This window comes from Aphis gossypii, chromosome 2 (genome assembly GCF_020184175.1).
Source record: "Aphis gossypii isolate Hap1 chromosome 2, ASM2018417v2, whole genome shotgun sequence".
NCBI lineage: Eukaryota > Metazoa > Arthropoda > Insecta > Hemiptera > Aphididae > Aphis > Aphis gossypii.
The window spans coordinates 27828372-27844124 of record NC_065531.1 but is presented as its reverse complement, the minus strand read 5'-3'; the positions used below and the strand labels follow the sequence as shown (position 1 = coordinate 27844124).

At 25.9% G+C, this 15753-nt stretch overlaps 2 protein-coding genes across 3 annotated transcripts; both read right to left on the bottom strand.

The window, feature by feature from the left end:
* Positions 1 to 953: 953 nt before the first annotated feature.
* LOC114130776 (cytochrome c oxidase subunit 6C) lies at positions 954 to 2286 on the bottom strand. Its single transcript, XM_027995832.2, has 3 exons — positions 2118 to 2286; positions 1209 to 1385; positions 954 to 1147 (listed from the first exon to the last, which is right to left on the bottom strand). The coding sequence occupies exons 2-3, from the start codon at positions 1379 to 1381 to the stop codon at positions 1072 to 1074; spliced, it is 249 nt and encodes an 82-aa protein (XP_027851633.1). The 5' UTR covers positions 1382 to 1385; positions 2118 to 2286; the 3' UTR covers positions 954 to 1071.
* Positions 2287 to 6027: 3741 nt separating this feature from the next.
* On the bottom strand, positions 6028 to 13955 carry LOC126550275 (uncharacterized). Of its 2 annotated transcripts, XM_050201477.1 has the most exons (9): positions 13786 to 13955; positions 9657 to 9866; positions 9351 to 9497; positions 8886 to 9002; positions 8483 to 8758; positions 8206 to 8289; positions 7556 to 7815; positions 7188 to 7350; positions 6028 to 6213 (listed from the first exon to the last, which is right to left on the bottom strand). In XM_050201477.1, the coding sequence occupies exons 2-9, from the start codon at positions 9847 to 9849 to the stop codon at positions 6095 to 6097; spliced, it is 1359 nt and encodes a 452-aa protein (XP_050057434.1). In that variant the 5' UTR covers positions 9850 to 9866; positions 13786 to 13955; the 3' UTR covers positions 6028 to 6094. The 2 variants fall into 2 exon arrangements, with proteins under 2 accessions (XP_050057434.1, XP_050057433.1); XM_050201476.1 differs by lacking the exon at positions 13786 to 13955 and having other exon boundaries at positions 9657 to 9958.
* Positions 13956 to 15753: the final 1798 nt, after the last annotated feature.

Genomic DNA, 15753 nt, shown 5'->3' with positions numbered 1-15753 from the left:
TAGTGCCAAAAATTGCGGACAAATGGACCCTATTTCGGGGAGGTGCTAGGTTTGCGCTTCATCAAGTTTCGTTCTTTTTGGAAAATCCAACCGGAAGGATCGGCGGTAGCCACCGACCGGTTGGTCGCACTGCACGTGCTATATAGTTGATGCAAATCACGCAAATTCGAATATTAAAATATGCTGTTTACTTCGCTTTCGATGTTCGGTCACCCCGCCACAAGCACAGAACAATGCAATAATCGAATAAATTATTACTGCTGAACAAATTGTCCCGGCACAGCAAAAAAAGACGAATTTGGTAGTGGACCTCACCATTGCAAAAATCCAGCATAGTAACGACTAACGACTTTTAACCCTATGACTGTTTTGTTACCTCCAGCTCTAATGAGTTGGCGCACCTGACGTTATCGCTAATTCACCTTGTCAAAAATCATATAAAATCTCAAATTTATTAATTGGTGATAGATAACGTTGACTTGAAATCCCAAAATCGAAATTCGATAAATGAATGATTTCAGTATGAACGTATGGTTCAAATTGACCAAAATCTTAGTTCGTGCAGTGTGCACTGGCCAAATTAAGTTTTAGCCAAAAGCCATAAAGTGATAAATAAATATACCTACTGTATAATAGTATTTTAGTTGGTTAGTAATTATTATCCAATCATCTCGTCGTACTCACTCAATGTGTAGCTTAACTAGTATTTGTAAAACAATACTCAGAATTCTGAGGATGTTATTTTTTGAATAAGAGAAAACTTATAAATATCACCAAGTATTTTCATATATCAATTGTTTTCTCAGTAGAGACATTTAAAAAGGTAAATTATACTGTTAGCTTTATAATATTGAAGTGTATTATAATATGCTTTCAGTGATTAAGTATAGCTACAAATTAACTAAACAATGTGGCTTTTAAACATACACACATAAATAGTAGAATACAATCAGTAGCACATAATAATTAATTATATTTTATCAATACAAAAATGTATTCATTGACTTCTGATCAAAAAAATTTACATAGAACAACTAGTTAGTTACATTATGACATAGGTTATTTTAATTTTTAATCATCAACAGGGCAAGATGAGAAAAGTCCTAATTTCCTCATTCTTTCAAAATCCTTTTCGGCATCATAGTGTCTATAAAATAAAAGATTAAATGTGTTAATAACTATTCACGCTAAAGAGATTTATAAATTACTTGTAAAATTCTGCGTAAGCCTTCTTACGAGGTTCACCAATGCCATATTTGTATGCCAAACCAACTCCAATAGATAAAACAACACTAAACACAAGGTGGAACTTGGTTTTCTTATCGTAAAGTCCACGTAATTGTGGTTTTGCTATTTTTTGTACTACAGCTCCAGCAGACATGGTTCTAAAATACAATTTGATGTAAAATTAATATTAATATAACAATAATAAGAAAATAAATACTATTTTAAGATAATTACTGCAAATAATATTATCCCTTGTTTGAAAGGTAAATTATAATGACCTTATCTTAACATTTTATCCAAAAATTAAAAATGTAAGATTATTTTAAAGGTGTATTATATTATTAAATTCCTAAATATATAAAAATGGTATGGTATATTCTACAATTAACTGTAAGTAGAAAGTAAATAACTTACTATATTTTGGGGTGTTGTTTTATATGAAAATTTACAATTGATAGAATTACGTCATAAAACTAAAGAAAAGTGTTGATCAATCTTTAGTTTCTGATATATTCAATTTATATTATTGCATTTATAATAATTTAATAATCCATAAGATTTTTTTAAGCACCACACATTGGTCATTCCTGAAAATGTTATTTCAAGTATGATATTTTAAGCAACTACTTATAACATCATTAATGAAATACAATATAATATGTTACATAAGTTAATATGCAACATTTTTTTAAAAACAAATAATTCTTAATCATTTATGAATATCTTACGAATCAATATATTGTTATTTGAATATTTAACAATCGCAACTATATAAATTGAACTTTTACAAAATTCCAAAGATTGACCTTCACATTATCAACTAAAATTTACGAACATTGTCCAAAGTAAAAAACATTGATGTCTATAAAAATTACTTAAATTATATTTACCAATTTGGCGAATGTAGTTATCCAATTAAATGCTTTCCGAGAAGGAAAATGATCACAAGCACAAATCAAATTAATATTCGAATAGGAGCAAATAGGCAATGGTAAAGATTAAAGAATTTCGGTATTATGTGCTTTGCTGCTTCAGTGTTTGCGTTTGGTAAAAAATTACCTCGATGTATAAACATCTGTTTAAAGTGTTATCTGCAGCCCTGACGAAATATCATGGAGGAATAAGATTTTGGTGATTATTTCATACGTCTTTGATAAGGTAATAGTACTCACCAATATTTTAAAACCGCGTTTTGCAGTTAAATATCTTTTTTAAATGAATTGAAACTCTAAAATATAATATTTACTCATATTTTGAATGATAAAATAATAATCAAAACGATTTATATATTTTTATAGAAATTGGCATTTGTAAATCATTAAATTGTACAAGTCCGCTAAGTTCATTATTAAAAAAACAAATTTCAAACGTTTTTGTTTCATCTAAAATCGTAAATACCGCGATATAGACATATAGATAATATTAAAATCACGATAATTTCAATAACTAGTAGTAGTTATCGAAGTTTCCAACTAAAAGCATTAGAAGTGCATAAAATTAATTCTACGTACATTACGCACTTGGCTATAATATATAGGAACGTAAAGCCAAAGTAGCAGTGAAAAGAACCGCAAATTCGTATTATTTTGCATATCAGTGGTATGAAAATTACACCCAAAATATACATAATAGTCAATTATCTATTAATAAGTAAAATTAGTTAATTATTTAATAAAAATCATAAAAATTATTTAATTTTATTAATTATCAATTATCTATGTCCGAGCTATAAACCTTGAATTACACCGTATAGTAACCCTAGATAATAATAAGGATTCATAATAGGTATATTATTTATGATATAACCATATATTATAGGTTTATAATCTATAATCGTTATTGAATAATGTATATATTGATACATATTATACAGTACACGATGAAATCGATATAATATAGAAATTAGAGTTCAATTAGGGCCTATAGGAGACATTAGTTTAATTTTAATGTCAATGAATAAATACAAATCACTGATCACTGACTTAAATAGTCAATACGAATCAAATATAAATTATAGGTCATGGGCATATAAATATTATAATTTATATGGTTTGAAAGCAGACTGCAAATTTTGGGAACAAAATTATTATTTACCTATTAGAAAAGAAAAATATTGCATACTCTATATAGCCATTGATAGCGAGAGAAATTTAGAAGTTTATCAAGAAAACAAATGATACTGGAAAAAATGAAATAACAAATCTTTTATTCGTTTTAGTACTAGGCAACCTACTACTTAGTATGGTTTGCCGGTATGGTATGGTATAGTATAGGGGATGCGCAGTCCACATGATATAATATGACGGAATTAATATTACAATGTCAAATATTATGTAAATAATTATTTGGCCACAAGTGAAAATCAATTGCAAATCCTATTTACCTTGTAAAAATATCATACGAATATATTTTCGATTGTCGTAGTAAAATACTAAAATACTTGTACCTAGTGAAGACGCTGCCAAACGGCCCAACGATAATTCTCTAATCTATAAGGCGTTTGATATAGGCAATTTAAAAGAAATGTTAATAAAAAATTAAAAACAAAAATTAATGTAATATTTTGTTTTCAAATGCCATCTTTATCATTGGTAAACATTAAAAGACTAAACATAACTAATAACTAGGGCTCGGATTTTAAAGCATAATAAGCAATTAGAAAAGCAAAAAAGAAACATATTTATTTTTTTTTAAAAAGCAAAAAAAGGATGACCAAAAATTAACATGAACTAGTTATAAAAATGAATAAGAAAAATTTGAAATATCACTTTAAATTAAAACAATAATTAACTACCATGTATTTTCCTAGATTTTCAGTAGTAAAGCTGATATTATTGTCCGACAGAATATTTTTATACGTAGAAAATGAATTCTTCTGAAAATTGAAGTGATCGGTGCATATTTCATACAAGAAGTTCCAAATTACAACACTAAATCTTAAATTTTGAAATGATCAATATCGATGTTATAGACATACTGACCTTATAGGTACCGCAGACTATTTATAGATCAATAAATATGTTTAATATATTTAATAAACAAGCCGATAACGAAAACAATAATAATCCAATACCTATAACGCATTCTGGGATTTTACATTTATAATTCATTTTTTTTTTATTATTGTAACAATAAAATAATAAGCATATAAAAAAAATCACAGCTAGAATAATATTGAAAAAAATAAAAAGCATTTACAAAAAAAAAAAGTAAAAATTAATTGGTTAATTTAGAATCAGAATGACTTGAAACAAATTTATGTATAAAAATTAGATATTTGAATCTGATAATTTTAGTCCTTTCTGTAATCAATATGGGTTATAAATTTGCTCTAATGTAACTGCATGCTTATAAATTTACTGTTATAAAAATAACCAATACAAATTCAGTATGTAGATTTGCTACCTATATAACACATGTGTAAGATAAAGGTAAGTCTTTTAAGTATTTAAATTCAAGTTTCAAGTCGGTCTCTAGTCTATATAGGTACTGACTTTTCAAAAATCTTTGATTGGATAGTTTCTTGGTATAGTATGTGCTCTAGCTATCAGTTATAAATCGTAGTGTGTCACTTCTATCCTGGAATCTGAATACAATTTTACTCAAGTATAAGCAGTTTTGTTAGTCAATTGTTTACTTCATCCATCCTCTACATAGGTATAGTACTATAGTCACGTGACTTCCTATTGACCCTCAATATTACTCAACATCTTTCTTAATACCGTTTATTCTATTAATTGTTATAACCAGGCGCGGCTCCGAGGGGGGGGCACTGACCCAGGCTTTCAAAAATGTTTAATTTCTTAATACATATTTTATTTGATATATTTTTCCTTATGAACATTAAACCCCGATAATTAAACTACATATCTAACAATTTTATATTGCCTGAAAAAAAAACATTATGATATTAAAATATGTGCAGGTGTTATCATACAGGAACGTATCGCTCCTTCGTTAAACCCTAGACCGCGTGGCGGTGACGGTGGCGTAAACTGATTTGTAAAAAAGACCATTATTACCTTTTGGTCAATAGTTATTAAGTTGGCCATAACATTGTAATACGTTAAATAGGTATTATTTTGTCAACGAACAGTTTACGTATATAATATATGTATAAGTACATACATACTTGTGGATCACTTGCACTCATTCAAACAACCCAGATAACAAATTTATATTCTGAGAATCTTAACACAACATTTTAATAGCAATATCAATATTTTGACTCAGGTTTTATAAGATTATTCAAATGTTATTTAAATGTTCTCACTTCATTAATGGTCCGCTTTTTTAATGTTTTGAGAATGTTATGAATATGACATGTTTGAAATATTATGCTTAAAATGTTTTAAGAACACCATAAAATTAACTATTTTTGAAATGTTATACATATTTCTTTCTGAGAATATTGTAAATTAAACATTTTATGCATGTTCTCCAGAAATATGTATTTAAATTATACGTTCATTATTTACTTGAATTCAATAAATATATTTATAATTTAGTGATGTTTTTAGTAAATAAAATACTAAATATTAAACAAATAGGTAGGTAGGTTAAACATTATATGGCTTATAATATTATGTTTTACCTAATTATAGATAGATATTGATATAAGATATTTTATTAAGGTCCTACTCCTACACTACAATAATATGGCAAAGGTAGAACATAATATTATTATGCTTATGTTTGTTTAGGTATGAATGTATGATATATATATATATTTATAGTTAAGAAACTTGTCAAAATATAATAGGTAAACTGAATAAATAAAACTTTGATTTTTAAGTACTAGGTATGCATTTTATTATTATTTAATATAGTAACTATAGTTGGTATGTGGAAATGTTGCATATATGTATTAGGATTTTGGAAGCGAAGACTGAAGTCGAAACTTAGCATGCGATAACCAAGTGGCCAATGGCACGTCGATTTCTTTATCCAATTTATTTTGGAACTTAGGATTAAGTCGTATGGTGTCTGAAACATAAATAATTATTATTTATATATATATATATATATATATATACACTTATAGTAGGTACCTAATTAAAAAGAAAAATGTTGGCACCTCGCATAAAATAAATTTAATTTAGATGAGTGATGGTTATTCTATAGCATGTATAATAATGGTAATGTTTAATACCTAGTAAATATACTAGTTAACTGAATAATTATGTTATTGCAATTTTGAAGTATTATTGTATTATTGTTTATGCAAGTTGGAAAAGTGTAAAGCCATAGCTGGCTTTAAGCTTTATCTTCAAACTTTTAAACATGGTGTTGTATTAAAAAGTTAAAAGGTGGTAATGGTAGTGAATAAATTTCTTCATGACATCCCGACCAATTATACTACTAATATACTATAAATTAAAATTAAAATAGTAACTAGTAAGTACTAACTAGCATCACAGTTATTCCAGATTCCAGTTATTCTATAATCTATGCTAGTATTATTTAGTATTTTTGAGTGATAAGAAATAAGAATAGTTATCATTGAATTAAAGATATTATATTATATATTGATACCATGATTTAAGACCCTAACCTAACCTGTATATTATCTAAGACCGTGGTCGTGACTTTAACAGAATATTCTGTAATAAAAATGATAATATGTAATTATCACAAAATAAAAATAGTAGGCACTGTAGGCAGTTGTATACTGTTGTCTGTTAGGGTCTTATTTGGTTAGTGTGGTTATAATACTTTAATTTATTTATTTTGCGAATACTGTGATACAATTTTCTTTAAAAATGTAATTAATAAATAATAATTATTATCAAAATTGTAGTTACCACTTTTAAGTTTTTAATGTTTTTATATTGTTTTAGAACTCAATAAGTTAAATGTGATTTATAGTTATAACTTATGAATTGTATTATTTGATATTTAAATGTTGTGAGGATATAACATTAATTGTATAAATTAATTAATTATACTTCTCTACTTACCAATTAGTAAACGGTAGGTTGATAGTTGTGAAAAATTCTTTTTTTTCTTGAATCCTAATAACGAATAGTTGCAAAGTACTTCATCTTCAAACATTTTGGACATCAAACGCCTAGTGCTATCACCAATATCTTTAATACCAATTAGTACAGAGAGTTTTGCTGTCTGTGAAAAAATTAATGCATTTAAATATGTTCATTATTACCACATTATAAATTCCTAGGTAGGTATTTAATAATTTTTATAATAATAATGTAAAAGTGCTTTTTCAAATTTAAATAGAACATAAAGAGTTATTATAATTAGTTATAGTTTATAACTAATTATACTATAATATAGTAATTATATAAGGTTAATTATGTCAAATTACCGCAGTATTTCGAAAAATTTTATCTCCTTTAATTTTTTCTTCAAAAATTTCTAGTTCCTCCTCAGTTTTTATTGGAAACATGTCATCGAGTGTTATTGAAGAATTTTGATTAGACATTTGAGAAGCAATTGTTTGCCCAGTATTTTTTAAAAATGTATCAAATGCGTTAATAGTACTTTGTTGTATATTTATTGTTGAGCTCAAATTAGATATCTCATACTTAATTTTATTTAATAAAGCCAGGACAAGATTTTGAAAATCTAAAAAATAAATATATTATTATTTATTAATAAATTAAAAATCAAACTATATAAAAAATTACATAATAATAGAATTTAGGTTTATAAAAATAATCAAGATACCTATATTGTTCTTTTTAAGTAATAGTTATCTAACATGGACATTTTTGGTATGCATACAACTTAAAACATTATACTGCAATATATGCACTGTATAATTTTATTCAAAGATTACTTTTTAAAGTCTGTACCTATTAATATTTAGATCTTTAAACTACAATTTTGTCTTGAATATTTTTTTCTATTTTATTAATACTAATAGATGTATGATTATTGGTATACTTATTTACCACATAATACTTCTAAAATTAATTATGGGGGCTTAAATATTTATATATAACAGTAACATACCACCATTATGCATTTCTATGTTACAGGTAGAAGAATTATTATTACTATTGTTTTCAGTTTGTTGCGTTTGTAATGTTTGTATACCTGAAAATTAATTTAAATTTCAATATCTGTCTCTAATAAGATACTTAGATACAGTTAAAATTATCAGCAGAGTGATTTTGAAATAAAAAGGTTTACATAAACCAATTTATCTCATGAAAAATAGTAACAGATTAATACATAATATATGATACTAATAAATAAATAGAAAAGTACCTATATTATATTTATATACCTTCTGATAGATTTGATGGCTGTGAGGAAAATAACTTTTTTTTTACATTATTTGTCTTTAACACTGGGGTTGGATGACTGCTTGGCTGTGACATAAATATTGTTGATTTTTTTTGTTTTGGAGATGGATAAATCATCAAATCATCATTTCGATTAGGAGAATCAGAAACATAGTCCTCAATCACAAACTTCCCAATAGGAGAATTGAAAATGCTTGGACTTGAATGAACACTTTTATCATTTTCAATCATTGCTGGACTTTTTGGACTTGAATAATCTAATTTAAGTAATGAAAATAATTTATAACAAACAATTACATAGCATACTGTATAATATAAAACTGAACAGCTAGATTTTAATAATAATAATATGAGAAGTTACATAAATAATTATATCTAACTTACCATTTGAAACTCCGGGTAATTTATATTCTGCATCTTTATCAGAGTCATATGTATCTATTATCATATTATCTTCATCTTCATCATCAATAAATTTGTCATAATTCATTTTCCTTTTTTCTATTAATTTTTTAAATAAATAATATTAACAATTTATTTTGGCTATAATTATTACAAATCAATTTATTTAAATTATAGCAGGTATATTTAACAAAATAATACAAGACAATTATATAGGTATAAATTAATATAAAATATCAATATAACAAATTAACTAGTTATTAATTATAATTGTAATGTATTATTGAATAAAAACATTTTTCATATTTTTAAAACTTTTGTAGGAGCATAGGTATATATATATTTTTTTTTTTGCAAAGTTATGTAGAAACTATGTATTAAATGCAAATATATAGTTACTTAAGTCTTAAAATGCAGAGAAAATTAAACGTAAATAATATATCTTACTAGATTTTAAACTTGGAGGACTTTCTATTTTTCTACTTTCAAACTGTTTTTTTGTAGTAACTTTTTTGCTCATATATTCATCATTTGCAGATAAATCTGAAAGGATAAGGGCCTTGTTTGTCTTAGCTCGGGCTTCTTCTAAGCTTCCTAAAAACAATATTTACCTCTTGTATAACTATATTGATACATTATACAATTTTATATTTAAAAAAAAAATATTTAAACATTTATTTATGTATATATAGGTATTTTATATATCTATCTATGTACCTATAACAAACTATTTAAATATCATTTAAATCTTACCATATTTTCGTCCTAAAATCCTCGCTGGCAACCAATTATATTCCAACTTATTTGGATATGCTCTTTTTTCGATTAACTTTTTTGCCCGATTCTTTGCATTAGGCCATGCACACGTCTTACTTTTTCTGTGATACCATGTTTCAGGCACAGTTTCGACAGCGTCTTCATCCAAGAAATGAACAACAATCCACATAATTAACTACTTGATACCTTTTAAATTTAAATTTAAACAATATAATATGTTTATTGAGATGTCACCAAATTAATATTATGCATAGCCGTAGATAAAGTTATATAACAATACATTTTTAACAAAAAAAAAAAACTTTTAATAGTAAATTAATAAGAATCATATAAATCTAAATTTATTGGCTTTTGAACCATATTATATATACATATATCATAAAGGTACCCATGTAAATTTTGTATTAAATTATTGAAAAATGCAATTTAGAGGTAATGGAATTTGATTAAATTTTAAATTATTGATCTATGAAACTACTTAAAAAAAAAAAATTATGTTGTTTTAGAAAAAGGGTTTAAGTATGAATTATTGGCATAACGATTGAATTTCCATTATGAACTAAGAATAACATTTTTTTATGAATTTCACAATCTTCAAAGCATTTCAAATTTTCATCCAAATTTTTCACACTGAAAATATTAAATATTTTTGAATCTACTGGTTTTTCAAAAAGTGATTTTTTTCTTTCAAATGATTTTCCAATAATCATAATTTTGTTATTTGGAGTCTTTACAATATTCAAACATTTGATAATTTCTCCGGATTTAGTCAAAATATAACTTTCACGATCAACTTTAGTATTTAAATTGAAGGAGTTTTTTATTAATTTGTAATACTGTAATCCATTAATATTTTTTACTAAAGGACCATTTTTATGACATTTTAATAATAATGTTTGTTGATTTGTTGAGTGTTGTTCTGATAAATTTGAATTGATATTTTGATTATTATATATTTCATTATATCTATTAATTAATTGTTCCAGTGGCTTATCATGTTTCCTAATTCTTGATTTGAGTGTTTTCATGTAGTTCTCGAATGGAAATGCACTACAATTATCCAGTGGTCCATGAGTTCTATAGTCGTCAACTATATGTAAAAGACCATGAATATTGTGAGAAATATGCTGACGACCATACATTTCATCAAATGTTCTCACAAAATAGTCCAACAATGATTCAGCATAATCTATATAACACTCATAGTCGGGGCTCAGTAGTATCAATATCGAAACATACAAACTCATAAAATTAGTATAAATATTCTTATTTAAAATGTCTTTAAGTACAACAACACCAATATATAATATAAATAAACGCAATTCCGTCGCTTTCCATCTACTAATGTCTTGAATATGTCTGGTTTTTCTCACAAATTCTGACGGGATGAATGGTTTGAGATCTAAAAGTGATTTACTTAATGCATGAATACTTTTACTTGGAAGTCGAGTTTGCATTGGTCCCTTATGCATCCAAAGTGTAATAAGTTTTCGTGTAACCCCAAGACACACCAAATGCATATAGTCCAGAGGAAATGCACGAACTATATCTAGACCAGGTAACTCTACAAGTTTTGAAATTGTTCCAATATGTGAATCTTCATATGTCATATTTAAATAGTCTTCGTGTGTTTTTTTAGCAGACTTGTTTTTGGAGTATGGGAAACAAACTCGTCTTTCATAATATTCACCTTCTTGAATACATCTACTACATGAATAAAAACCAGAGTGGCCTTTAGTATTTAAAATAAATGATTTGGCTGGTGCATCACAGATAAATAATTTAATTCCAACCTTTATTCTACTTCCATTCAAAACAATACCTTCAGTTAATAATTCTTTAGATTCTATTATGAATTCTGATAAAAATTCATCTGAACATTTTGGTTTCATGTACCCGTGGTAGATTCCAACCGGAAAAACTATTTTTTCTGCTCCTATTATATAGGCTAATATCGGCCAAAATTGGCTGTTGCTACTTTTGGTTAGAGGCAATCCATCAACCCCTATAGCAAGATTTATTTCAGTCAAATTAGTAGTTGATAAAAATTGTATGATACCATTTTTCAACCCAAAATGGTAATAGCGACCAGGAGTAACACTTCGGATACTTCCCATTGTTAACTTAGGGCCTGCTGCTAAGAGAGTTCGGCAATCTTGTGGTAATTTTTCTGTTTTTATTATATCATAGCGTTTCATTAATTTTAATAATTTGTTAACTGTAATTTGTGGAACATTACATTCGGTAGCCCAATAACCAAGGTCAGTTTCAAAAGAATTATTTTCCATTGGTGCTAACATATCTTTACTTGAAAATTCGTCATTTAAATAAAGAGGTGATATTGGGCTTGGAAGCTCATTTACTTCTTTATGTGAATATAAACAAAATAGATTTGGAGATGTGGAGTTAGGAAGCATGTTTTGTTCACTATTTGAATAATGAGGTGACAAATTTGACGATACAGAGTTAGGCAGTTCATTTTCTTCATTGCATGTTATCTATAATATACAATCTGTATTAGTTGATGACAGACAATTTGATTTAATTGTCTAAGTAATAATTGTAGCTGTAAATATTACTTGATCTTCATTTATTGTATGAGTTATTGTACCACTACTAGTACTACTAGTGTTTTTGAAGTATAAGTTTTTAATTATATTCATTTCTCGTTTCACACTCCGCCTTATTACTGATTTATCTCGTTTAAACATTTTTTCCATGTATGCTTTTATCTATTTTGAACAAAACTACTATTGGTACCTAATAGGTTAGGTTAGGCTTAACTTAAACTCTTTAATTAAATTTTTGTAGTAGGAGTATTAAAATTTAAGAAATACTACTATAATATTATTATAGTGTATAATTTAAAACATTTATCAATATGTAGTTATAAAATAAAATAAACTACATTAATATTGGACCAGTTTTATTTGTACCTACATAATATATTAATAAGTAATTTTTGTCTACTTGGTACTTTAATTATTTTATGATACCTTTATGAAATAAATTAGGTGCATATAATTTAGTTTAAATATTAAATATCTAATTAATCTAAACATTTATAATTATTTTGTTACATATAGATATTATATATTAATATATTATAAAATGAAGATACCTATTTATACACAAATTAATTGTACCTATTAAATATCTAATTGATCTAAACATTTATAATTATTTTATTACATAGATGTTATATATTAATATATTATAAAATGTAGATACCTATTTATACACAAATTAATTGTACCTATTAAAACACTGTTTAATTAGTGTTAAATATTTATTTTATAACTTGCATACACTTTTTTTTAGATTTAAAAAAAAATAATAATATTTACAATGTATGCTATACTAAGGCATATTATTATAATACCGCATTATTTAGGTAAATTAGTGAATAAAACCAAAAATAATAATAATATCAACAATGATAACATGATGAGGAGGGAGGTTATCCAGTGATAGAACCCAACAAGAATAAAATTACCATTTACTTTTTGACATTTTAAAATTAATTTTCTTGTTTTTAATAAAATAGAAATATAGGGAGGTAAATTTTTTTGTACATGTTTTGTACGGTGTTTAAATTGTTTTAAGATAATAATAAGATAATACTCAGATAAATCGATATATCATAGGTATCCTCAAAAATATTTTTGTTAAACATTATTGTAATTAGTGATTTTACTCTAAAAAATAACTAAAAACGAAAAAAATACGATTTTCTACATACCAATGAGCCAAATGAGAAAGAAATAATAAACAGTACGCTGACACCCTCTTAATTGTGACACGCATCACATATTAGATCAAAATCATGAAAAAATAAAACACTGATTTGGTAAAGTAAAAAATTGTTTTAAATTAAACATATATTATATTGTTATATTTAAATTAGAGGCTTAGTTTTTTATTGGACTTTAAAATTAAAGCATTTTGCTATTTCATATATAAAGAGAATGAGATAATAATTTTGTAAAAAAACAGATTTTAATTGATCAGGTACTGAATATTTATAGATAATAGTAATAAAAATGATGGGAACATGTAAAAACAATAATAAAATAAAATAATTGAATAATTATGTTGTACTTACGTAAGTTTGAGGTCTGTAATGATCAATCTATTGTTTCTTGTCTGTTTGAAACAAATATGTTTTAACTATATAAGCATTAAGCGCACTGTACACTAGAGTAGAGGTAAACTAATAGTAACGAACGATGAACTGCACTGTACGCGATGATCAGCAAATGTCCAAATACCAAAATGGTAGACACAAAGAGTAATTATTTAGTTGCCGTGTTCAAAATAATTCATCAGAATAATGATAACAGCTGATATTTGGAAAAAATGAAATAAATTTAATGTTTCTTGGATTTTCAAAACCTATTAGAATTATAGATAGGTAGGTATGATAAATAATATCCGCGAAACGCGCGTACGTTATATAATATCATAATTGTCTAGGGCCTAGGCGATATTAACTATTAAATTATCAACTCAATACGTGAACTTATAGTATGGAATGAGCTGTACATATTTTCTGGATACCTCTATTAGTAGTTAGTACTAAAGTAGCTAATGGTAGTTAATAGAAATATCATTATGTTATAATAACCGAATATTATTATAGGTACACAGAATTTCCGTCTCTGCCCTACACGAACGCATCATAGAATTTTAGGAATCTTATAAGATAAAATAATATACAATTTATAAATCAATAAATAACTGTATAGGAGAAGAAAACTTAAATTTTAGATCAAATAATACAATATTTTGAAATTGGGGAATAAATATGGTATTATTGCAAACTGAGCTCACTAGCTCTTTTGTCGAGTGGAGTCTGTTGGTCAGTAAAAATCTATGTGAAGATCAAACCATAGAGCATTTAACTATAAAAATTTGATTAAGTATCTCATTTCAATCAAAATTCTGAATAAGATTTAGTTTTATCAGCTTCTATGCAATAATCGTACTATTTTTGCATTTTAGATTCTGAGGAATGCATTGGTTTTACAAAAATGTATGTTTTTTATTTGAGTCTGCCATCATTACGTTTTGAAGTAGAAATAATGCTTTGATTCTTTACTTCAGCCCCTCTTTAAAAAGAAAATTTATCTAGCTGGTACTCTGGAGGGGTCAAACGTAAAAAATTTCAATTTTTTTTTCAAAAGCGTGAGGAAAAACCTTAAAAAAGTAACGAAAAAACAGGATTTTTACGCATTATCTGTTAGGGTATCGACAAAATTAATTTTTTTATTTTGCTGTAACTCAAAAACAAATTATTGTGAAATACTTGATATTTTCATCTAATGTTTATATAATAAGCGTTACCTGTTTACGATTAAATTATCAAAAGAAATTATAAAAGTTTTTTTTTTTAATGCTTATAAAAAAAATTGGCTATCCAAAAAATCTTTAAAATTGAATACAAGGTTTATTATGAGTTTTACTTATCGTACTAAAAAAAATCAAAAATCGTTAATCACAATTTTTGTTAATAAGCATCGCGAAAATTTGCATTGGGATTATGAATAAATTGAGAAATCCATAAAATTTTAGTGATTTTGACATATTTTTATCCTTGCCGTAAAGAAATATGCAACTCGTCCGAAATCATACTTAAAAATTAATTACTTTTATCAAAAAAACATAAATTATGTAATTTAAATATAGGTAATATAATAATATCCTATATAGACTGACAATTAAATATTAATCATCTCCATTTAGAATCGTTTTTCGTATTCGTATAAAATGATACCTACCATTGCATTCAAATTTAACACATCCATTATAGTAACCTAATCTCAATCTTTACTATACAGCAGAGCGATACCCACTTGCCCACTTTTTATTTATAAACTTCCATATTTTCATTTTTTTTTTTTTTACATACAAAAATTTTTTATTTACACATTTATAGATTTTTTAAATATAAATATGAATCCGAGACCTATTATAATTTATAAGTAAATTTTTTACAATATTTTGTATTCAATTAACTGTTTTACCTCGTGTTTTCATGTACCTAGCTGGACAGGCTGGGGACATCATGATT